This window comes from Diadema antillarum, unplaced genomic scaffold (genome assembly GCF_040938485.1).
Source record: "Diadema antillarum isolate AM-2024a unplaced genomic scaffold, OU_Dant_1.0 seq00000130_RagTag, whole genome shotgun sequence".
In the NCBI taxonomy this organism is placed as follows: Eukaryota; Metazoa; Echinodermata; class Echinoidea; order Diadematoida; family Diadematidae; genus Diadema; species Diadema antillarum.
In genome coordinates, this window is record NW_027271208.1 from 21,130 (window position 1) to 46,970 (window position 25,841).

A 25,841-nucleotide genomic window follows, 5' to 3' on the forward strand; every position below is an offset into this window, starting at 1 on the left:
ATATTATTGGAAGATTTTGTAAGGATTTATTCCAAAGAGCTTTATTTGTATGAAAGCAAAGCATGAATAAGTTATAGACAAAATGAAGGCTGTTGGATATGCATGATTTTGTTTTTGATGGAGACAGAGAAGTAATGTCTTGTTAATGTCAATGACGTCATCAGAAAAAAAAAATTCTTTCTTTTGTGTCTGTCTTTTTTTTTTCTTCAGAAACCAGAAGTCATATGTACATGTTGTGAAACACTTTGTACTGATGTGTATGTGGCCCATCATTTTTACCTCATTTTTGCACAATATTATTCTACAAAAATTGTGCTCCTTAGGTTTGACTGTCACAAGTGTACTCTGTGTAACACACACTATGTGATAGTGTAAATGGAAGTGAATGTATTAATTTTTCCTTCATTTTCAACTCTCAAGTCAGTATTACAGATACTGCCCTTTCTAATAACTAAAATGTCATAATGATACTAGCCTCTGTAAAAGGCACACATCTTGTGTCCTTGGTAAGTTTGAACATCCCTGCCTGTTAAGCTACTCAATGCCAGTTTGCACTGTTTATAGTCTTTCAAACGTCAGTCTATGCCAACTTCTCAAGTTGCCGTTCAAGGTACAGATTACTTAAGAGTCAGATGTTACTTTGAAGTTCACAGCGTATGCTTCAAAAAAAAAAGGAAAAAAATTAGGAAAGTTCAAAAAAAAGAGAAAAGATATACTGTAATGCCATGCACTCAAAATTGCCTTAGAATTTTTCAGGTGTGTGGTGTTTGTATGTGTGTGGTGATTGTACATTTCAGGTGCATTTGTGATATCATTTCAGTACTACTCACCAACTGGGAAAAGTGTCTTTGGTTATTTGTTTTGACTTATAGGCTCTTATTTGTTGCAAGGCATTGTGATTTCTTGTGACAGTTGTTTCTTATCATCAATAAGGTGTAAGAAGATGACACTGTATGGATTTGTTGTGATAAATAGCCAACTCACTGCTTGCAAACAGAGGTGCTAAGAAATGATATATTGAAATTGATAGTTTCTAGAAGCCCTCAATCCTGCTCTCATTTGTCTTTTCTTTTGATTTTCTTTTAAACGCTTGGTTCACAGATAAGGAAATTATTCCAAGTTTGATCATAACAACCTCTCTGTCGTGTACAAATGGGACATAGTTGTCATTTTACCATGTCATTTTCTTTGCAAAATATCATGTCATGTAATCTCATTATATTGATATATAAAAAATATCATGGTTGCAATTAGTTGTATCACTCCACCGTAGGTTGACATTTGAACAATTAGATCCAACCTCCATGCAATGATTTTGTACTTGAAAGTGTGCAGCATATTTGATTGCAATGTATATGTACTATTCGAAAGTTGTGTAATGTGGTCATCAGGGATACTGTGAATCGAGGAATTTTCGCGTGCATTTTAATCTCGCGAATTCGCGAGTGTCAAAATTCGCGAAATTAAAATGCACGCGAAAGTTTATGCCTACACTACATGCATTGAACGCCAGTGGCAATTCGCGAAAATTTCATGCCATGAAAAAGGCTGTCGGCTCCAATACGCGAAAATTTCATGCCGCGAATATATCATGTTTTACAGTATGCCTTAGGACATAGTCATGCAAAGAGGTTAGGACAGCAGTGCCTATTTTCAACACTTCAAGCTCCCTAAAAATATGAAGGGATTGGAGCTGTGTAAGGAGCTACACATTTGTGTGTAACGATTCACCTCATGTTTATTCTGCATTCACTGTCATCTGCTACTGATCATTATCATCATTATATGCAAGCCAATACAAACGTGTTACAAAGTGCAACATTTTAGGCCAAGTTTAGAGATTTAGTAATCATCATTACACGTGTATCTAGATGTGATTCAGCCATTCATGGAGTTTATGGGCTAAAGCCTGCTAGTTTTGTGTGTGGGACAGGTTTGTGTACAGATCTATAGATAAAAAATCCTTAATATGCAACAATTTGAACCGTGTTGAATACAAATGTATATGCTGTAGCAATGGAAATGTGTAAGGAGGAAAACTGGCTATACTCTACCTGTGAATGATTCAGTATGCAATTTCTACCATATCATCATCATGTTCACATTCAAATTTGAAGCAAAATGATTTAAAAATAACAGCTTTCAAGGGTATGCATACTAAAGATACAAACATAAATGTAAGTATATGGGACCACTTAGGTTGCTTGTTTCATGAAAAAGTATTGTCATGAAAATTATATTTGTGATGAAATGTACTCTTCAAAAAAATACTTGCATACATGTTATATAGCGTACAGTATTGTATATCTTCTTCCATAGGGACAAGTGGGAGGAGAGTAGTTAAAGACTTTTCTTGAATGATTTCTTGAAAATGTGCTCAGCAGTTACACTGGAAATGTTTTATTGTAGTCATGATGGAAAAGAAATTATTGGGAGATTCATTTTAGATGCATGTTAGATTTAACTGCTCAAGAGTATTGACTATGATATGTTTCTTTCATCATTCCTTTGCAAATTCCATGCAATTAAAGAAGAGGTAATCATTTGAAAAATGTTTGCTTTGCTTTGCTTTTACAATCTCTTTTAAATTGAATTAATGTCAATGCAGTATCAAGTGATGCATATTTTCTGTAGAAAACAACTGTTAATGATGAAGTCTGATGAAAGATAACATCAAGAAAAACCACTCTGTGTATCAATGCATTTATGTTCATTTAGTGGTTGTGTCAGTTTTCATGTGGTCCTTAACCCGTTGAGGACGAGTCCCGAGTATACTCGGGCAGGTGTCTATATGGGAAATGCGTGTTGTAGCCAAATCAGCCTGTCCTCAACGGGTTAACGTCAACGATATGCACAAGATACATGATTCTTCACCAACTGAATTTAAAGGTATTAAGAATGTAGAATTAATCCCAAATAGCTGGATAGATTTATTAAAAAAACAAACAAACAAACAAACAAACAAACAAACAAACTACCTGGTCTTGGCTGTATGCATTTCATCATTTGTGGTGAATCAATTCATGCATTGTAATGTTTCTCACAGATGTCCATTTAAACTAAAAATGGTGGTCTTTTGCATGAGATCCTGCTAATCCCATTCATTCAAGTTGCATCATATGAGGGGGATTTTATGATATAAACAATCATTTTCAATTACTATGGTGAAGGAGATGAAATTGAAAGTATAGAAAAATAGCAGCAGAAATTGAGAAATTCTCCCACCCCATAGTTGCCATTTTTGATGACAGTAAACAACAATGTACATCATTAGGAAACTTATGAATACTGTACTTGTCTTCATCCTGTGACTATGAGAGTGTTTTGTATGTGAGATTGTCACCAAGTATGTGATATTCTTTAAGTTATTTCCTTCAGAACTTTGTGCTCTTGTACAGGAGGCACATCCCGTATTGAAGACGTAACAAATCATTTCTTCCATGTATAACACAAGATTTATTAGTGGAAAATAATATACATTTCTGGTCAGTTTTCTTCTGTTTGTGTTCATAACAGAGGATGGTAGATTCGAGGACATGATGTTGGATGATTTATCACTATTCACAAAGTCTTCATTAGAAAATAAAGAAAAAATTGTGTGATATTTACTAAAATTTCCACCAACATTCTATATTTGTATGTTATCCCTCTGCTGCTTTGTAACAACTTTCTTTTTTTCAGGTAAACTATCATATGCCTTAGATCTACATGTAAGTTGAAGTTGAATTGAGTAATGGCAGATGTTATAGGAAAGTCTTGGCATGCAATGTACGTGCAGGAGGAATGATTAGAAACCTACAAGCCATTAGCAGTGAGTCATTGTAGAGGATGACAAGGGCTTGGTTTCATCTCTGAGCTCAGAGTCATAAATTGTGGCAAAGCTTGCTGTCACGCCATGCAGCTTTGAGAAAGAGGTTGATGATGGAGGTCAGACACTATACAGTGGACTCATTTTACCTTTCACATCCTTGTTCAGTGGTACCTACGTGCATAAATTTGTTGATTGCATATTAAAGAGGATGACTACTTACCTTCACAGTATATGTAGTGTACATGAATTTCCCTTTCATCAGTGCTCAGGTACAGGGTTCAGGGGCAAAACCACTTTTAGTTCAAGGAACAGAACTAAGAGCAGTCATGACATTAGAAATTCAGATTTTCTGGTAGCATTTAATGATCACGATAGTGCTGTGACTGTATTGTGATGTCAGCTTTATTTAATTTTGAAATTCTAACTGATAAGATATGATTGCAGCATATCTAAGAGCAGTGTCTATCCCATCACTTCATGTTTTGCAAGCTTGTGAGAAGGTAGTTTCATCTCAAATGTGTAGCCCCTTTGTCTGAGGAGGTTATGCATAATCACATTTGGTATTTTCATGGCAGTAGAGAGAAATTTGAAGATATATTTTTGATAATAATTTGTATTTTCATTTCTGTTTTGAAAATTCTTTACAAACAAGGCAATATTATATTTCTGTTGTCTGCAAAAAGAAGTGTGATTATTTCGAAGAGTTAATTTTCATTTCTGAGAAAAATTACATTGGCACTGACAGGTTGTACTGCTAGATGTATGTGTATACTTGGATTATGATTTTCGCTTGTCAGTGTGTTTTGGTGGCATAGGAGTTTAATGCCTCGACTCTTACCATTCATGTCGTACCCGAGATTGTAAATTTTTTATCATCTGAGATTGTGATAAGAAAAAGATTGTTTGTAATAAAGAGAGCCATTTTACAGCAAAAGCATCAATTATATATTCCGCTTTTGTACCATGTACATCTAAAAGGTTAAAGCAGTGCTGCCTTAATTAAAATTTTTACTTGTGTTGTTTTTATCTACTTTTTAAAACATGTACATGTTCTTGGATTCAACTGCCTTTGAGGTCAACTTATCTACCCCAAAGCATTTAGCTGACAGGTGCTTTCTGCTTAACATTATGTCAATGATTTTGCACTTGATGGGTGAACTAACAGCATTTAAATATGCTCTAAAATCTGTAATTTGTGAACACACACACACACTCACACAATGTATATATATATATATATAATGTAGATATTGTCGATTGTATATATTGTATATATACAATCAACATAAATGAGCACTATATATATATATTTAAAAAAAAATTTGTATGTCAGTTTCCTTTTTCTAAAAAGAACTTAATAAATCAGTATTCAGATTCATATAATAGATTTTATTCAGAATACACATCTTGTAAGTACATTATCTTTATAAAATTGATGAAATAGCTCATTTTGGAAATACATGTGATTCTTATGACAAAAAAAAATATAAGTAATCAAGTATTCACATCACAATTTGTACATAATAGACTATTTTGGCAGCAAATAATTATGCTTCTACATGTCTGGTAACTGATTTTGAATCACAAGTACAATACTGAGAGACCCAATACATGTATGCCACTGTCTGATGTACTGGAAAGGAGCAGAATTGCTTAAAGGGGATGGCTAGTAACTGATCAGTGGGAATCGGTGGGAATGCTGGGGGATGACTGTTCCAATCCTTGTGGGATTCAAAATAAGAGTACATTACATATCTATTGTTGTGTGAAAATTATTTGCTTCAGAATGGTCTCATATTCAAGTAATGTGTACTTCAATGTTTCCAGGTTAGCATGCCTGTACAGTGTCGGGGCGATCGTTACCGATAATGTGCATTACTTACTTTTAGAGCATTGTTGCATTGGAGGGCTATGATAGGTGAACAGTACATTGCATTAGCTCCTCCATAAAGCATCATATGCAATAAACATTGCATAAAGCTTGATACATAACAGGAGAAGAGAAACTATATCAGAAGAAATTGAAAGTCAAACTAGTGCAGAACATTTTACGTATATGGTCAGTTCATGTCACAAATTGCACTCCTTCACTTCTACTATGACAAATGCAATCTAGTGTTTTGAACAATAAAATATCAACTCTTCCTGGTTGCATGCAGGTATTCTGGCCGGCTAATTCTTATCAACATAGCACACACTACAGTACATGGGACATACATTGATGAGACAAAAAATTATGAAAAGAAAAATGAGACAGGTGCATTCCTCGTGTATGTTTGAAACGTCTTCAAGACATACTATCAAAATCTAAAAATGCAGCATATCTACGAATAAGAGAGAATGAGAAAAATAAAAAGATCTAAACTACTTTAGTTGCATAATATTAAACTTGTGAGAGATACTTGCAAAATAAGAGCCATGTTTCCAAAACAAGTGTATGCCAAGCTTTTATCTTATAATAACACAAGAGTGTGATTTGTGATTATTTGGTCTAAAATCTGTTTCTCTGATTTCATCTATTGAATGAAATTGACAGAACATCTGCATAACTATTCTGCCTCGGTGATAGTATTATTGGTAAACAAACAGTGTGATGGCAGCCCAAGCAGAAATAAACTCTGTGTAGCTTGTAAACATGGAATGTGAAACATGCAAGGTTGTATTGCAATATTACATTCAAGATTTGGAATTTGCCTTAAAGGTCACATGACCGTTTTGAAAATGGCAAAAAAAAAAAATGTTGCTTGGTTGAAGAGTAAAATCTCGATCCCAACATCATCGATGAAATCTTTGTTTTTTTGTTTTTTTTTATAGAAATTGTCACTCAAAAATATGCTCCACTTTTGTATCAAGAATAAAGGTCAGTTTTTTTTTGAGTGGGTCTAAATAAATTTAATCATAGAAATCTACAGTATTGTTTCCTCCTCCATCATAAGGAAGTTTCCAGTTTTATCACTCTGAGGAAAGGTCTGAATTACCTATCTCTACAATATACCAGCTTATGAACAGAATCTAATTTGCAGGGTTGTAGGAGGGGTACTTTAACTAGGGAAATACGACCCTGAACACAGAATGCAAATAACTGGATATCTTCTTGGCCGTTGTTGTCTTTTCATGTTGAAAAATATAAGAACCAAGTGGAAAATAGATTGTGACATCTTCCAAAATAGTGTAGTTCAGATGGTTTGCAGCAGGCACTGATCATCTCCTTTATGCCTGATATAGTGTAACTTACAGGGCATTCAGACACACAAAAAAAATTTATACTAGAACGGTATAGCTATACCAAAACGGTATAGCTATACCAAAACGGTATAGCTATACGATGAATTTATACGTCTGAACGCTGACTAACGAAATGACGTATAACAAAACGACGAATAGCGAAACGACGGTCAGAGCATCGTTTTGAACTAGAACTCGATAACAAATCAGCATTCCGTGTGCGTCTGAACGTATGGCGAACATAGAACAGTATAACTGGGCAGGGCTTAATGGGAGCGCGCACGAAAGGTGACCCCACAGCTGTCACTCATGACTATAACAGCATGCGCAGTGGGAAACTACACATCTATACGACGTTTCCCAGAACGGTCGAAATTAGTGTCTGAACAGTCTATCGGCTATACGATGATTCTTTATACGTCGTTTCATTATCGAGTTTTGGTATAAAATGGCATGCGTCTGAATAGGGGGTTAGACAAGGATTGCATGTCTTTTAGAACATTCCTTAAAGTCCCACATCTCAAATCTATTTCACAGTTGACAGGAACATCAACATTCTGGTAATCTGCATGGTATCCTCCAAGTTTTTTTCAAGCATAACATATCTAACAGTTCAAGACATTATTGTAAAACCAAGGAGCTTGAAACACACCTTGGTAAAACAATGCATCTACATATTAACATAAAACTTCACAATTATGCTCAGATGAAAAACTAACATGCACTCTGTATATACACGTAACAAAAATAAAACAAACCAGTAAAGCATATAATGCAGCTACTTTCACAGGAATGAATCTATTCATGGGAACCCATCCTTTGTATTTTGACTGACAAGTTCTTAAATTATGCAAATTACTTTCTGAAATGACTATATATACAGATGCGTTGTTTTTTTTTTCTTTCTGTTTTTCAGTTCTGAATTAGTCTGCACAGAAGAGATTGTAAAAGAATGGAAAACACCATATCATGAGTAATACATTAGCTTACTGTATATAACAAGTTAATACACTTCAATAAGCATATACATGGCATGGAACATGATATAGCAAAGGTCCAATTACAGTACTGGTAGAAATATTGTAAGAAAGCATGTGAGTTGTTAGCAAAAAAACAAATCCTTATTGAGCAGAATTGTGCTTCTCCTGAACTGGAGAAATATATATACTGTAAAACATGATATACTTGCGGCATGAAATTTTCGTGAATTGGAGCTGACGGCCTTTTTCGTGGTAAAAAATTTTCGTGAATTGCCACTGGCATTCAATGCATATAGTGTAGACAAGAACTTTCACAGGCATTTTAATTTCGCAAATCTTGGCGCTCGCGAAATTCGCGAAATTAAAATGCACGCGAACATTCCTCGTTTTACAGTAGCTTCTCTTTTCTACAATGCATGTCAAGTGATGTATGAAAATAAAGGTTATAATAATAATCCTCAAAATCATGACAATAATGATGGTAATGAACAGGCTGTCACACTAATTGATTCCTCAGCACAGTACAAAGAGAAGTCCATTCATGAATCTCTCTGCAGGTATTTTCTCACAAAGTTGATGTTCAACATCAAAGCTTGTATACAGAGAAGCAGTGTCAAATGACAATTCTGAAGAATAATATTGATATATGCCACCTGAAAACATCGAAATGGACTTTAAAAGTTAGTTTACATGAATGAGAATCTAGGAGGTGGTACATGGCAAGTTAATGGCAAATGAAATGAGAAAAAAAATTGTTCACAAGTGTCCACCAAAAAAAAATGTGAATAGTTTTGATTTGAGTAAAAATTCAGCTACAGGAGAGATGCTAATATTAAGTAAATAAATATAAGTGTGTAAAATCACACTTGTTAATCACAATTTAGTTCTACATGAATATAACTGAAACTAACATGTGACGATCTCTATCACACCACATAGAGTTTTTAACATTACGCTGCTTTATAAATGTTACAAAGGGTATCATTAGATTTAAACAAAAATGGCATTGTGTATCATTAAGAGTATTGCTGTCTGCAGCTAATTCAACATCTGCCTTCTGTCTCTCTGAAGAGAGACATTTTGAGATTTTCACAAGATGCTACTGACATTATCTACTGATGAAATAAAGGTAGAGTCACGATAATTACAAGATAAATTGGTCCAGTTTACTATAAACGTTAGGAATCTTTTACATATAGCCAACAGGAAAGGCAATCACATTTGCTGTGACTCAAACATCAAACTGTATTCACAGCACATCAAATTTGAGATGCTGCCATGGTATTGAAAGATTGTCTCTTTATACTCACACACCAAATGTATTTGTGAGAAAGAATAAGAGGGTTACAATTCTGAGAATTTTCTTTAATTACATTTTTGCTTTCACTATTTACAAGATGATTCAAAGACCATATAAAATTGACAGCGGACTCTTTGTCTATATCTCTGCTTAACATATAATATACTATCTCCTTTTCAAAATGATTGCAACATAAAAGCCAAAAACTTTACATTCAACAATGTTTTTACAATTATATCATAAACATGTGACACTACCTGACAAATAACAACTTACATACCTGCAAAATCTATTAAATTCACCTATGCATTCGATATAAACATTAGCACTTGAAATGTGTTTGATCTAGTACTGTTGTATGTTCAAGGAAGACAAGGGGACAAACGGTACAAAAATATATACCATTCTGTGAGTTACCAATAAGATTTGTAACTCATTAAAAACTATAAAGTGGTATCACTGAGAAGGCGTCACGCAGGACTGTCTCCTGTCAAGAAAGTAGTAGTTTATATCTTTTCAAAGTTCCTGTACATCTTGCTTTTACAAGATGAGAAGACGAAATATTCACGGCATTCCTCAAAGGGACACTCCCATCACTGAAGCATGCGGATCTTCAAGTGAAGCTTTCTTCAGCATCATCCATCCAGTCATCTCCAAACGGATTGCTACATGCCGTCGGTGGGCAGGCATCTGGACCACCACTCTTCTTATTACGTCTGAAAGGTGCAGAGACGAGGCGCAGACCCCGATTCACCATCGGACTCGCTCTTCCATGGCTTCCGCTACGATTCATACTGTCCTCAAAGGGATTCAGCCCCCTTGGATACGATGTCTGCCTCGCGATCAACTCTGCATCGTCAGGATGGGAGACCAAAACAAAGGTGCTGTTGAGAGAGGCCGGACTGCTTGAGGCTGGGATGGAGTTATCGTCGGCTTCACTGGAATTGTCAAAGGGATTGTTCTCCTGAGGGTATGAATGCACACTATGATCGTCCAGACTTGTCAGAGGTGCATGGAAGACCGGATCAGAAGACATAGGATTTCCATGACTTGAGGCAGAATTGGTGGAGGTAGACTGGACGAAATCTTGATGTTGCTGTAAAGGTATATCGAGGGAATTCCCAAAGGAATTGTCATCAAAGGGATTTAAGCTCACAGGATAGGAGGGCTCCCTGGTGTGTGGTTGAGGAAAGGGCTGAATAACGTGGACTGGTTCGTAGTGGTGCCCCTGGTCCTCTTCTGCCATGAAGGAATCGGACCTTCTGGAGCTAACCGGAAATGTCTCTGAATGACCACTCGAGCCTGCAGGAGAATATCGATGTCCGATGCCTCGAGCTGACTGTGGAGCAGGGAACCCAAAGTCACCAGACCCATGATACTGGCTGAATCCATGCTCAGGTCCTGTTGATGATGATGCTCCCCAAATATCTGGCTCTTGACTGTCTCTGGATGCAAGGACAGATGAAACTGGCAAGATATCGATTGCCCTCTCCGGCTGATGTAATGAAGATGAATGCGGATGAACTCTGTGTGGATCACCATTCTCCTGACTACTCGATGACTCCTCGTTTTGAATACTGAAACTTGCTTGATCGAAACGGAACTGGAGCTCCGAATTCCCGCTGCTGTGTCCCTCGCCCTTCCCCGAACTGCTGAGACCAGACACCACACTCACATCAAGATTGGCTGCTTTCGGGCTGTTGAATACGACAAACTCCCCCGGTGACTTTGCACTCTTCGTCGGCGAGGGCTGCGGCGGTGGACTGATGCCCAGCGAAGGGAACTTGAGAGCAAGCTTGCGTCTTACAGTGGAGGACAGGTCTCCAAGGTAACTCGATGCCCGACTGCTATTGGTGGCCAGTGAGGACAGGTCTTCGTTGGCGGTGTCACTGTACTCCTCGGCATTTTCATGAGCCACACTCTCTGTGTCACTCGTCTCCTTGACGTGAGCTGTGCTGAGGAACTTGGAAAATTCGTGGACAGTCTGAAAACAAGAAGAGAAGCAGTGGCTTATCAGTTCTAGGTTCTAAGTATGAACACATACATTTTATACCCACCATTAAATCAGAGACTGATGGAATGATATGAAGACCAACATAATATTTTCTTTTCTTTGACACCACTAGATTATAATAACAATTATATACAGCCAATTGAGTATGAAAGAAAACATGTTGTTGGTTTTTTTTTTTTTGCATTTTACTGTTTAGAATATGTAAAGACAAGTGTGACGGTTAAGATGATGTTGAGTTCCACATGTTGGTGGTACATGTACATACATGGTGGACAGTACTTTCCCGCATCATAACAGCAATAAATGGTGATTACTTTTCTCATTTCCATATGCATTGGACCTTTCTTCCTTGAAATGCTGGATTCAGCTGAACAACTTTTTCTATTATTCTTGTATTACATCCAACTCTTCATTGTCAGGTGATCCCATCACTGCAAGCCCTTGAGGCTTTTACGGGACACCTTTTTCTTTCACTTTACTCACTTCTCTTCTCTTGTTCTTTTTTTTTTAAGTCTGACTTTTATCTAAGTCTGACTTGTTACCACTTTGTTATATGATGACCTTTGTCACCCCTTTGTGTATTATGTGTGAATTATGTTATATTTCATCTTTTTAACTGTATATATTGTAAATGTTAAAAGAAATAAAGGAGAGTTCTATGCTCTCAGTCAACTGCAGTTTCACTTCCACTTAGGACAACACAGCATCAGTAATCTTTGTGAGATTATGTCAAGCACAGCATAACATGTGGTCACCCAAAGCAACTGACAATGGTCGAAGCATCCCTGACCTTGTAAATGAATGCATACTGGTCAGCATTGGCAACTGCCTGACCCCTGTCCTGGCGGATGGCCGACACTGTCCGTGGAATGTCTACACAGTGGCTGTCTTCTAGCCGCTGCATGTTGATGTCCGTTGCTATCACCATACCAGTTCGGCCAACTCCATCACTAAGACAGAACACAAAACATGAACTATTCATACATTTCTTCTCACATTCTCTATCTTCAGTCCTTCACAGCATAATTTCTATATCTGTTTCCCTGATAAGGTCACAGACGTTGCTGTTGACAAATCTGTGAAATCAGATGATTTGGCTGAAAAAATGAGAATTTTCATATTAACTTTGTTCAAATATTGGCAGTCTGATATCTTACAATCCTTAACATCTTCGGTACTAGAACCTAATTTCAAAGCCTATGAATGTTTCAAAATGACAAACTTTTTTTTCTTTTGTTTGCAACGAAGCATTTTACCATCAATTCTGTTTTTTGTAATTAATGTGTTGTATGTAAATGGCTTATCTCCTACGTGGTTGACTGCACCTCATCCTCAAACCAAATTTCCTCATCATTTTGGTTTTCTAGACTTTTCTGACCCATTTTAGGGAGGTTGGGCAAACTGCATATACCAAGAAAGCTAGGACTCTTTCTAAACTGACATATTAATCCTCTCCCCATATTATTAACCACTGCTAACAGACTTTTATTACAAAAGCATCCCGGTTCTGTTGAGCAATGGGATAAACTGAGTGGCATGAACAACCGTCAGAGATTGCCAGAGGAATAAAAAAAAAAAATTGGTCAGGCCATGCAAGTGACCCTCTGCCCACCTGCAGTGCACAATGACCGGCCCATAGCTCTCCTGGTGGGTGCTGTGGACCTGGAGTAGCATGGACATCAGAGCTTGACCGTTTGATGGAATGTCCCCATCCACCCAGTTGGTGAACCAGTAGTGAGTCACTGGCCGACAGAGGGTTTTCTGTGAGACAAAATTCATGTATTTCTTTGACCTACTACAGGTATGATATTAAAAATCCTAGCACATTGAGGTATTCATATACTAAACATGCACAGGTTATTTTGAAGATGTTGTTGTCTACTTTGCCTGCTGAATATCAGGTCGAGTGTTACACATTTCCATTTTGGCGGTTTCTTTATCCCTCTTTCGTCTTTAGCTTGTGTATTTGAAAGTTTTATTTTGTCATCAATATGGAGTCTTATTCTTGGATATATGACACATGCCTCTGTATGTACCACTGCTTTACCAGTTACTCGCAAACTGAAAAATAATATGAATGATATGAAGTAAGTTAATTTTGCTCATGTGCCACACACAAACATAATTCTAAAATCAGCGACGGTCTTATACTCCCTTGTCACGTAATTAAGGAATGTTTGATATTTCAGAGAAACTTTTGCAGAATCAGAAAGTCTGATAGCTCTGTATCTGTTTATTGTGTATAATTTCTACAATAGATCGTCATGGCATTAAGCCCTTTTATCTACATGCAAAGGACCTAAAAACACAAAAACAAAAATCACTGGTAGTTGATTAAATCAAACTTACGGCTTTTTCTTAAAAAAAAAAACTCATGCAAAAGTGCAAATTTGCACTAACTAATATAGAAATACTTGGTCTTCTCATCGGATCAAGATAATTTGAGATGAAACTCAAAATGGGAAAGTGTATAGGTCTAAAGTGAATCTTTTGAAGGGGCCGATTCCCACCTCAATATTTCTGACGAGGAGAGAGGAGGTGAAGTAGTGCTCCCCGCTGGCCCCACCCTTCAGGGTGACTAGGATGCTGCCGTAGAGCTGGGCACCGGGTCCGCCCTCCTTGGAGGGCCAGTATTGTAGGCACACCTGTCAAGAGATAATGGTGGCATGTCAGGGAGCGGCTGAAGAGATTTTTGAGATCTGATTACCACTTTCTCATGATATGATGACATCAACAACCAAAAAAATAAAAAATAAATGAATAAATGGTTGTGAGGAATGACAATGAATCATGATGCCAACACAATGATGGCAGCAAAAAAAAAAAAGTAACATGAATACTGCTGATACTACTTCTACTGCAGCTGCTGCTGCTGCTACTACTACTGCTACTACTACTTTTACTACTACTACTACTACTACTACTACTACTATACTACTACTACTACTACTACTACTATACTACTACTACTACTACTATTACTACTACTACTACTACAATTAATACTTACTACTACAATTAATACTTACTACACTTATAATAATCATTAATAATCAGCATTATAATTATGTAACATTATAACAAAATAGATATGATGATTGAAATGCAATAATGTTAGCAGAAAAGGGTTGTATTGGACAACTCTTGGGAGTTCTGAATAGAAAATAGGTAACAATCATTATTAAAGCTGTAAAGACTAAAAAACAACTTTTCCAATCTTTTTCACCAAGCATAAACAATTGCCAACTGATATAATTTGAAATTAATAGTCAATTGCATAATAACAACATCGACATAATCTTATTTTGTCGTTTTCATCGACATTTCAACTTGAATGTGGAGTATTTGAGACACTATAGTAAGCCACCTACAAACACAAGAAACCATAAAAAAAAGCAATGGAAAAGAATTAAATACACCTTTTTGGTAAAATGATGTAATCTTACCTTTCCAAGCTCATACGGAGAACAGAGACAGACGACGGTCCTGGACTGCTGCTCCCAAACCATTTTCCAAAAGCTGTCTGGGGAGTCTGGACCAGTGACCTTGGCTGCTATGTACTTACAACCTGAAGCTGTTTGACCCTGTAGACATCCCATAGAAAAGGAATTCTTCTTAAGAAGTCATTAAATCATTAAATCATGTGGACATTTTTTTTTTTGTAACCTGACCACACTTAATTCATAAGAGGGGAGTTAATATCCTATGTTTTCTGACTGAAATTTCATCTTAACATCCTTCTCACGTGTTTATTGAATACGAATTTCAAACAAAAGTTACATGTAAGGAGCAGAGGAAAAAATTAGGAATAGGTTGACTGATGGTCTTATTTCTATCATGGGTTTGAAGTTGTCATTTCAAAATTCTTTGAACATCTAAGAACCTTTTAATAAGAGAGAAAATTATAGATATCTTCACCAGGGGGAAATGATATCTCTCTGAAGACTAAAGAAGCACAAAACAAAACAGAATACCATCAAAGTGCTGGCAAGAAATAACATAACTAGTGAAAATGCAAAACTCATTGCAAGGTACATCAAGAGTCAACGGTCATCACACAACTTTGTTTTCCCCACATATGTACAATCTTCTAAAACACTCAGTTATTGAAAGGATGCTCATGAATGCTGGAAAATTTTGCTGGAATCATTAAACAATGTAAAAAAAAAAATGACATCATTGCATGGCAACAAACCCACCCTGACATAGCTGGCATCGATAGTGCAGTCAGCCTTTGTTGGGCCTGGACTTGTTGGGACTGGTACTCTTGTCTTTGAAGGAGACTGGTGGACAAGATGACGTAACTTTGGGGTGATCTTCTTTTTAACATCAGGGTACATCGTATGGTGGCCTGGAAGGTTCTACACTCACAAGAAAAAAGAAAAAGAAATGAAGACATATACAATACAATGAATAAGTATTGAGTACAAAAGTATTTTCATACTTAATCTTGTATCTCTGGTCCATTTCATGAGCAAGTTTGCAATTATAAAAGTGACTGTACAGTACTGGTTGAGATGAGGATTCAGCTTGTAACGTTCTGCGAGATATTTAGAAACCACTCTATGAAACGTTACAGAGCATGCAACTCCATGGGGAGTCTATCCGATGAAAACTGGTCTTGAAATGACTGAGACATCCAAAAAGAAGGTCAAACAAAGAGATCCCAATAAAAGTCGGGGCCTTTCAATTTTATTAGGATCGCTTTTTTGGATATCTAAGCCATCCCAAGACTAACCCTCATCAACCAAAAGCTGAATCTTTTTTGGAACTATATCCTATTTCACAAGAGGTTTCTCATTATCTCACCAAAAAGTGTTACAATCCTTACGTTAGGTCCCGACCAAAACTATACGATCCCTTCAAGGCACAATAATTGCAGTTACTATGGCAACAGCCAGGATGTATATTCAATTAGTTGCAACTATTCAAATTGCTGTGAAAGTGATGGCGATTGCGACTTTATATGGTAATTGGAATCACGTTAGAGACAAGGGCCCTGATCAAAGAGATTATGAAATACGAAGACTGTATCACCACTTATGATTAGTATCATAAATTTATCAAATATTCAGATGAAACAATCATTCCTTTTCCTCATGTTGACATCAACAGTCCATTTGACACCATGTGACTGACAAAAATACTGATGGTACATTGCAGAAGCAATGGTCTGTCTTCATAAAGGGAGAACAAGAATGGAACCCAAAAATTTGTGTGTGTGTGTGTGTGTGTGTGTGTGTGTCTGTCTGTCTGTCTGTGCAGCAGAGAGTGGGAGGAGACTGGAGAGTACACAGTTAACTTCACTGCAACATGGTGGTATGTGCTGTTACCTCAAACTCTTCTTCAATGGCCTCCCTGTAGCTGTAAAACTTTGTCAGCGCACTTTCAGTCAGATAATGGGAAGGTAAGGCCTGCAACAACAACAACAAAAATAAAATTGATGATCATGAAACAACTCTACATGTGATTTGTTGCAGTAGTACTAGTTGCATGACCTAAAACAAAGTCTGATGGAAAATTTTCAACTGATGGTCAAGGACAGTGGGCTGCTTGTACTCTTTATCAGTATTTCAAAAAAGTAGGTTCACTTCACAATGCATCTCATAGGCAAAAATAATTCCAAATCAGGAAGCTTAAATATATCTCTTATCAGAAGAGAAAGAAATATTACAATTTTACAGTGAGCAATCTGTAGAATCAGGAAGACTCTGCAAAGTTCTTGGTTTGCCATATCCCCTTTGTCTAGAATGAAACAGCTGGATACAAAAATAGATAGATAGATAGATAGATAGATAGATAGATAGATAGATAGATAGAAAGGTAGATAGATAGATAGGTAGATAGATAAAGATAGATAGATAGATAAGGATAGATAGATAGATCGATAGATAGATAGATAAAGATAGATAGACAGATAGATAGATAGATAGATAAAGATAGATAGACAGATAGATAGATAGATAGATAAAGATAGATAGATAGATAGATGAAGATAGATAGATAGACAGATAGATAGATAGATAAAGATAGATAGATAAATAAATACATACATACATACATACATAGACATATAGCTGTAGATCTACAGAAATATACAAAGATAGGAAGATAGATATATAGATAGATTGATATCATATGTATGTATATTACGTAGATTGATAGAAAGATAGATAGATTGACATCATATATTATACATGTAGATCTATAGACAAAAATGATGAATAGAATTTAGATAGATAGATAGACAGACATACATGTAGATCTACAGAAATACATAGATTGAAAGACAGATAGAAAGATAGCTAGATAGATACAAAGATAGACAGACTGACAAATAGAATGACTGAGAGCTAAACAGATTTTAAGACAAATAGCTATTAGATAAAGTTCAATGAGTTATAGACGCGTTCTACAGATGAATGACACTATATAAATGCTGTTTGAACATCATCATAAAGTTGATCACCCATATCCACACATATACCAAATGGTGGAGAAAAACAACAACAACCATATCTACAAGTCATGACTAAGCTCTGAATCAATGAATTGTTGACATATAAATAGTTTTCGTTTTAGATCCCTCTGGATTGGTCTTAAAATGAAACAGAATATCCATCACCTAACCCACTGTGTGCATGTAAAAACATACATGGGGCTGAAAAAGAATTGTTTAGTGTCAGTCTTCAGAAGTTTTAGGGGGAAAAACAATGTGAAAAGCAAACCCACATGCACAAGACATGAAGGGGGGGGGGGGAGATATGCATTCTTTCAGTAGCACACTGAATTATTACTATGAATATTCTTTAGACAACCTTTTGCCAAGATTGATTTGAATACTGCAGCCATAGAACTGACAATGTAGAAGTACAAAACCACCTGCCAAGAGTGACCTTCCCTATTTTTGTTTCCCACCAGTACTTTTGTGTTGCTTTTGGAGGCTTGGCTGGACATGACCAAAAATGGTTGTCTACCTGCTACAAATGTCACGATTTAAAAGGAAAGTCTATCTTGATATTGTGTTGCTTTGTAAGATAAGAGAAAAATCAGAGAAGTATATCAACCAAAAATTTGGGGGGAAAAACAGATATAAAAAGAAAGTCATGAGGTTCTGTCAAAGTTTAGAGAATAAGACAAATTGGCAACACTGTATGACGTAGTTGTTGAGTAGTTCTCCATTTGGCTTGTACACAAAAAGTCACCAATTTTTCATTTTTCTGCCAAGAAAAATTTTCTTCAGACCTGTTCTTGGTATTGGTAATACATTTTTGCATGTCCTCATCAACAGGCGAGTTCAGTCTGTACTCAAATGTCTAAGAAAAATGAAAATTTTGTGATTTTCTGTGTACTGTTACAAATGAAGAGCTGCTCAACAACTACATCACACAGAGTTGCCAATTTGTCTTAATCTCTATACTTTAATTTCAACAGTTCATAACTTACATGTGTGTCAATTTTTTCCCCAAAATTTTTCACTGATCGACTTCTTGGATTTTTTTTTCTTTTCATTCAAAGCAACATACTATTAGGATGGACTTTCCCTTTAAAGAGAAAAAGAGGAAACCCCTTTCAGACTGTACGAACTTTCCCTGGATGAGGAAATGGCAGAAGTGCCCTTTGTTTGTTTGAGTCTGTTTTTTTCTCATTTCCCCGCAGGGCACAAGAGCTAAATTCAGCAGCATATTCCCTCTGACACGTGAAAACATTATCATTGGCAGATCTTGATTGAAAGCCCTCCTGCAATTGCCGCAAAATTTCTGGTGTTCACGACATTATGGCTAAAAAAAAGGCACATTATCTGTAAATGTGACTCAATTTTGAGATCAAACCACCTCCTTTGACAAACAATGAAAAATTAGGCTTTTCTGTGAATTCCCTGACATTTCACTATTACTGCACAAGACATGACTTCCTCCTCTTACAGCAAAAAAAGAATAAAATATTATGCTACATTTTTCAAGTGAATGATGCTGTAATCCGAGGAATGTGATGTGTTGACTTTCAGATCAAAACTGCTTCCTTTGAAGTACAATGAAAATTGAGACTTTTCTGTGAATTTCCTGACATTTCATTATAACTGCATGAGTAGGCCCTACATGACTTCTTTCAGCCATGATTTCTTACAAAACACACACACACACACACAAATAAAATGTCCAACAACTTACGTGCTTAATTTTTCAAGTGAATAATGCAGTAATGTAAGGAATGTGATGTGACACAAACAATGCCATATGCCATCATTCCAGTCTACATGTTTTAAGCCTATTTCTGACATGGGGTTCTTGATAATCCTACTCGGAGAAGGGATACCAGTCTCTGTATTGAACACAACAAGGAAATGAAGCCATAACATGTCAACACTATCTCTCTCTCATCATGATAACTTTTTGCCGCCTTACTATTTCCTGTACCAGGTTACTCTGAACAATAACATGGATTTCACGGAACTGAAGCATCAAGGATCTTTGTACATCATAACAAAGAGTGAGAGAGTGTCAAATAGGTTCCTGTAGCTTTCTTTGGAAGCCATGTTAAAAACATCACATGAAATGAATCTTGCAAATCATTTTGTAACATATATATTATAACAGGAAGTGGTATAAAGACACAGAAGCATTAATACAAAACTGCTTTCTACATCTTGTGACTGGATGATGCCTGAAGGGCTGGAAGAAAATAAAGTTTCTTTTACAAAGACAATTTTCATCTATCTTTTGTGAAAAGGAAAAGGTATGTTTGGTACTTTTATCACTTTGAACTACCAATGCTGTGAAAAATATCATGCTACAATATCTACAGTAAGCATAAGAAGAAACAAACACTAAAAATACACTAGTGTATATATAGCTCAGTGAAGGGAATGAAACCATTGTAAACACAATGTGATACCATCCACCCCCACCCCCTGAAAAGCAATGACTGTTCTAGAGAAGTAGCTCAATTGATATGAGTTCAGAACTACAGCAGTATTACTGTACTACTGCACAATGTATGTGATGTTTACAGAAACTACTGAAAATAATATATTATGCATCATGAGATACATTCATTTAACATATAAGCATACACTTTGAATGAAAGAAATGAATTACAATATTCTGTTAAAGTCTACCTGATTTTCATGATATGATTCGTAGCAATGGGGAAAAGCTCATTAGATCACTGCAATTATACATCACAATGCAACATCGCAAGTTGTTCATCTGATGTGATTTATTAATTACTTGGTATCAACAAATGCTTCGCTATCATGTTTGACCATTTTGTATACCCTGTACATCTCACAACATATTGCCTACCCAACTTACTCTTTTGCTTTAAAAAGAAGGGTGATATGTACTTAATGTTCACTTGAAAAATGAAAATGAAATAAGAATTGAAATTTGATTGAATTATTTGCCTTAAGGGAGTCCAATGTCAAGATTGAGTCATTTTGCATCCCACTAGAAACTATAAGTTTACCAAGTCTCATTATGTGGTAACATTTCGCCTTCCAACACAAGATGGTACACAGTGAGTAGATCACAAAGAGTGGACAATAGTTCATAAATTTAGCTGAAATGCAAACAAGCACTTGCTGACTTTGGTCCCATGAATATAGGCCCTACTGTTAATAACAATACACAAGGTTTATACACATTCAGAAGATCCTTATTGCAATGAACTGCAGGATGAGGTGCATTTGGATGTACTTTTTGGGCAGAGTTACTTCCTCAGTTGCCACAGGTGATAAAATGGGGGCAAAAGGCACTCCTTTGTGTTTGATCTCCAATCTAGATCAAACCATTAAATCTTGTTTGACGTGCAGATTGGTGTTGCACAACAAACATCCATTACACCCGACAACCATTTACTTCCAAGGCAATGAACATCTTTTCCTCTTGTTTTCAATGAACAAAGCAAGCAAATGTACCACTTCTAATATACAAACTACAACAACAAAAACAAAGATTTTCCTATCACAATGGATCATAACCACTTCGACATGCTACCAGGACCCAACGAGCCAAGCATACAAAACTTCACAGACGTTTATCTATGACTTGATGCCATAAAATGTATGCTCACTTTATTTTCAGTAGCAGTTATGATGATATCGTAAAATGTACACAATAATTGAGATAAAGTGCTCTCATTTATTTGTTGACATGAACATCTACTTTGACTCTATGCCAGAACTTTTCAAACATGCCTCACGTGCCCATATCACACGTCTGCATGACAACTACAGCAAATTGGCCTTTCTCGACTGGTACACTGCAAATGGACGGTAAAATACACTGAACATTGACTAATGATTCACACACTTAGATTTTTCTGTCAGTCCCCTTAGTATGGAGAAGGAACGAGAGAGAGAGAGAGAGAGAGAGGACCATGAGAAGAAGAAGAAGACAGAAACAAAGAGGACTAGAAATGTCGCTATGGCGACTGGTATGCCTCCGCCATAATGCATGATTCTCCTAATAGGTCTAGATAGTCCATGTGGACAATGTGTGATTACATTTTCACAAAACTGGCAAAATATTGAAATGACAAGTTTGTCAGAAATGTGTTAAATGTTCACCTTCCTTGAACTTGGTTTAATTGGATGAATAGGAGAGCATGTATTTGGGGATTTAAGGACTTTAACTTGACTTTGACCCATTCATACATTTATGCATTGAGTAATTTTCATGGTACCAGTATGGAGAAAAAGTGCAATTTCTGTACTGAATAGTAAATTGTTACCATGTTCATCTGGCCTTAGACCCTAAAATTCATAAGATAATCACTTTCAGGTAGAACATGCATAGATATGCAGTAGGTTTCACGATAAATTGAGCCACTTCCGAGATATGGAGGAAAAAGTTAGTTCAGCACTTTCACTTGATCTTTGACCTTTTGACCTTTGAGGCAATAAAAAAAGAAAAAAAAACTCTCCAGAGTATTGCTATTAGGTTACACATGCATACACCAAGTGTAAAAAAAAAATACTAATCCTGCTGGCATTGCATGAACATGAGGGAAATAGTAAAATTTTGAAGTGTTGCACTTGACCTTTGACCCCTGACCTTTGACCCCATGAACCCTACATTCTCTAGATAATCACTGCCAGTCAGTACATGTATATATACTATGTTCCATGAAGATACCTTGAACAATTTTCCAATTTACAGAGAAAAAAAAGAAGTTTTAATACTTTTACTCGACCTTTTGACCTTTGACCTTTGACCTCATGACCAAAACTTTCACCAGAGAATCTAAATTGGGTAATACATGTATACACTAAGTTTCAAGAAAATATCTTCTGGCATTGCATAGATATGGTGGAAATAGTGAAATTTTATGTATTTGACCTTGACCTTTTGACCTTTGACCTTGAGCACATGCACCCAAAAGTTGATAGGCACAACTTCACCCCCTAATACACATACATGCCAAGTTTCATCAGGATACCTCAACAGCTTTTGATAGTTACCTTGTCCACAAAATTCATTACGGACGGACGGAAGGACGGACGGAAGGACGGACGGAAGGACGGACGGACGGACGGACGGAAGGACGGACGGACGGACGGACAACCCGAAAACATAATGCCTCCGGCACCACTTCGTGGCGGAGGCATAAAAATAGTGAATAGTTTATGGTGAGGACAATAAGGGAATCACATGCTGACATTATAGGCAGTTTTACAGTGAACAGCAATGAGAGAGTGTACAGTCTATGCCTACAGAACTGGTACATGGCAAACTTTTTAATCTGATTTACACCATTACTGCTCCACAATGCAATACCCCCACCATGAGGATTGTGTCCATGGCTGCAATTATCATGTGTTTGTGATATCTATGATAAAAAAAAACACATTATGGGAAGGTCATACAATTTCTACATGAATGGGGGGGGGGGGCAGTTTGCTATCATTGTTACTCCATGCACACATCATGATCTTGACAATTTTATCATCAAGCTCACCTCCAATCAGAGAAAAGTTTAAAATGTTTTGTAAAATTAAAAGTCACCAAAGTAAATGGCTACACTATAAAGATGAGAGCACGCACAGAGCGTAGAGTATTAACCTGTTGAGGACGGACTGATTTTGCTACAACACACACTTCCCCTAGACATCTGCCCGAGTATAATTGGGACTCATCCTCAACGGGTTAGAGGGGTGTAGAAATGCTCACCTCCTCCGGTTCCTCCTCCTCCGCCAACACTGTCTCCTCGTCGTCGATCACCAGTCCATGGTTGATGGAGCTGGTGAAGTAGCCCCGGTAGGTGGGGGAGCTCAGGCCGACACCTGTCCTGCTCGGGGAGGACACGCCCCTCATCTGATGGGACTCGCTCAAGGCATCCTGGAGCTGTTTGCCGTCAAAGTAGTACCGATCCACAAAGCTCGTTTGAGACTTTCGTATTCTGTACACCTGAATAGAGATGAGAGGAGGACTATTACAGACAATGTTGGGTAATGGCACTTTACATAAAATCATACGCCATGAAATTATTCTACAATGATGGTTCATCGTCTTCAAATACTCTTTCTGACACCCATTTTCCCTCAAAACATCCCCCCCCCCAAAAAAAAAAAAAACCAAACAAACAACTGTAAAATTAAATGAATAACCCCATGCATCCCAAATTCCCCCTTCCCTTCCAAATAGTTTGACAAAAACTGTTAACTCATCGAATGAGTGGAATACCTGCAGATTAATATGAGGTGAACACACAGAAACATACCGGTGTAGTGCATATCATTGTACACAGATGTAAACAAGATGGGACTTTTTTCTTTCTATTTTAATGAAACAGTTTACATCAAGGATATTTCTTCCTACTGTCATATCATTCAAGGAATAGAAAATAAAGTCTTTCATGTAGATTCCAACTTATTAAATTGCATGATTTTCATGCACAATATAACACACAAGATATTTCATAATCACTTGAGAGCTAACTAGTTTGACATGTCTGTATAGTGAATTAGAGATGACTTACTGGCATTTTTAGTCATTATTTTGTGTCAATGGTGTCTAATATTCATCTTTCACATTCACCGATCTGTTATGTTTGAATCACTGCATTAATTAAACACAATGAACTCAATAGGGTGAATTCTCAAAGTTCTCCTTAAAGATTTCATTCTCCACATACACCTGCAATTGTCACTACTGCAAGGGAGGTACATTGTACATGTAGCGTACACTATATACATTATGTGGTGCTCAGAACATCCTTTGAAACCCCTCTTTGTTTAAAGACATTCAATATCACCACATACCTCACTCACCGCAACATTAGAGTCAGAGGGGGCAAACCCCCATGACTAAGTTAGAATATAGGCACCTTGGATCTATCAAATATGACTTAGGTGAGGACACAAGTCAAATGGTGACCCTCCCCTCAATAGCTCCCCAACACCGATGACTCCTTCCCTCATCTCCCCCCTCTCCCTCCCTCCCCCCCCCCCCCAAAAAAAAAGCCCAACTCTTCCCAGATCTCTGCTGAAGAAGAGATCTCACAGAGTTCTTGGAAAGTAAGTAACGTCCACACCATACAGGGTGGGTGAGAAAGCATGCAATAAGCAAACGCAATGCGACATGAAATGGACAGGAAGAAGAACTTGCCTTGAAGCCAATGAGAGACAGGATGATGCCGAAGACCAGGGCACACACGGTGAGAGTGACCGCTACCACCATTCCCTGCGCCTCATCATCTGGTGGTGTAGGGGGGTCAGTGGTCTGTTGCTCGGTGGTCAGCAGGTATACTTCTTGAATCTGTGAATGTTCCATTTTAGTGTGTGAGAAAAAGAGTCAGGTTGAGTTTGGGCGTCTTTTTTTTTTTTTGCCTGCAAGTAAAAGCAGCACTTCCCTTCCTATGCTAATGAAGGGACACTCGACTTGGCTGCTGATTTCCACAATGAAATTGAGAGCAATAGAGTAGCTTCACTGCATGAGCCATTGCACAAGGGAGTTTTGGCACATGCAATGGTCATGAGAGAGAATTTCTCAAATGAGCAGTCACATTCAATTTACCGACATTATCATTACAGCAAGCACTGTGTAAGAATGGGATGTCAGAATCGGGGAAGGGAGAGACAAAAATATTGGAGAGTATATAGAGGCTTTTCAGAGCAAACCACAGCCTAATCTGCGGCAGAATATCATTGCAAAATTCATATTCCACTCTAAGCCAACATAATCACTGATGGTAATACTAATTCTTGGATAAGCCTGACGTCATTCTATGCAAATTCTACCAGAGATGTCATTGTGAGTGATAGCCACCTCCTCTCCGTGCCTACCCCCTCCCCCCCCCCCCCCACACTGCTGTCACAGTTGCTTTCAAAACAAGGACACACAGATTTCTATTAATCAATTCCATCAACTCCAATTACTCCAGTCTGTGACAGCGTTTATAGAGTGCTGGAAATTCTACAGGCCGAGCATTGCACCTAGTTTGAACTTTACACAACACTTATCAATGCTGATGAAAATGTCACACAAGATGCTGCAGTCTCAGGATTTT

The 25,841-nt window shown here is 37.1% G+C and overlaps 1 protein-coding gene across 1 annotated transcript in view; it reads right to left on the minus strand.

The window, feature by feature from the left end:
• Positions 1-9,929: 9,929 nt before the first annotated feature.
• Positions 9,930-25,841, minus strand: part of LOC139727424 (uncharacterized) — a 31,116-nt gene continuing 15,204 nt past the window's right edge. The window contains exons 3-11 of the mRNA XM_071638379.1: positions 24,941-25,090; positions 23,504-23,740; positions 16,664-16,744; positions 15,530-15,691; positions 14,777-14,914; positions 13,841-13,975; positions 12,943-13,091; positions 12,121-12,280; positions 9,930-11,300 (exon numbers count right to left, since the gene is read on the minus strand). Of these exons, the coding sequence (XP_071494480.1) occupies positions 9,930-11,300; positions 12,121-12,280; positions 12,943-13,091; positions 13,841-13,975; positions 14,777-14,914; positions 15,530-15,691; positions 16,664-16,744; positions 23,504-23,740; positions 24,941-25,090 (2,583 nt within the window). The remainder of the gene's footprint in view (positions 11,301-12,120; positions 12,281-12,942; positions 13,092-13,840; positions 13,976-14,776; positions 14,915-15,529; positions 15,692-16,663; positions 16,745-23,503; positions 23,741-24,940; positions 25,091-25,841) is intronic.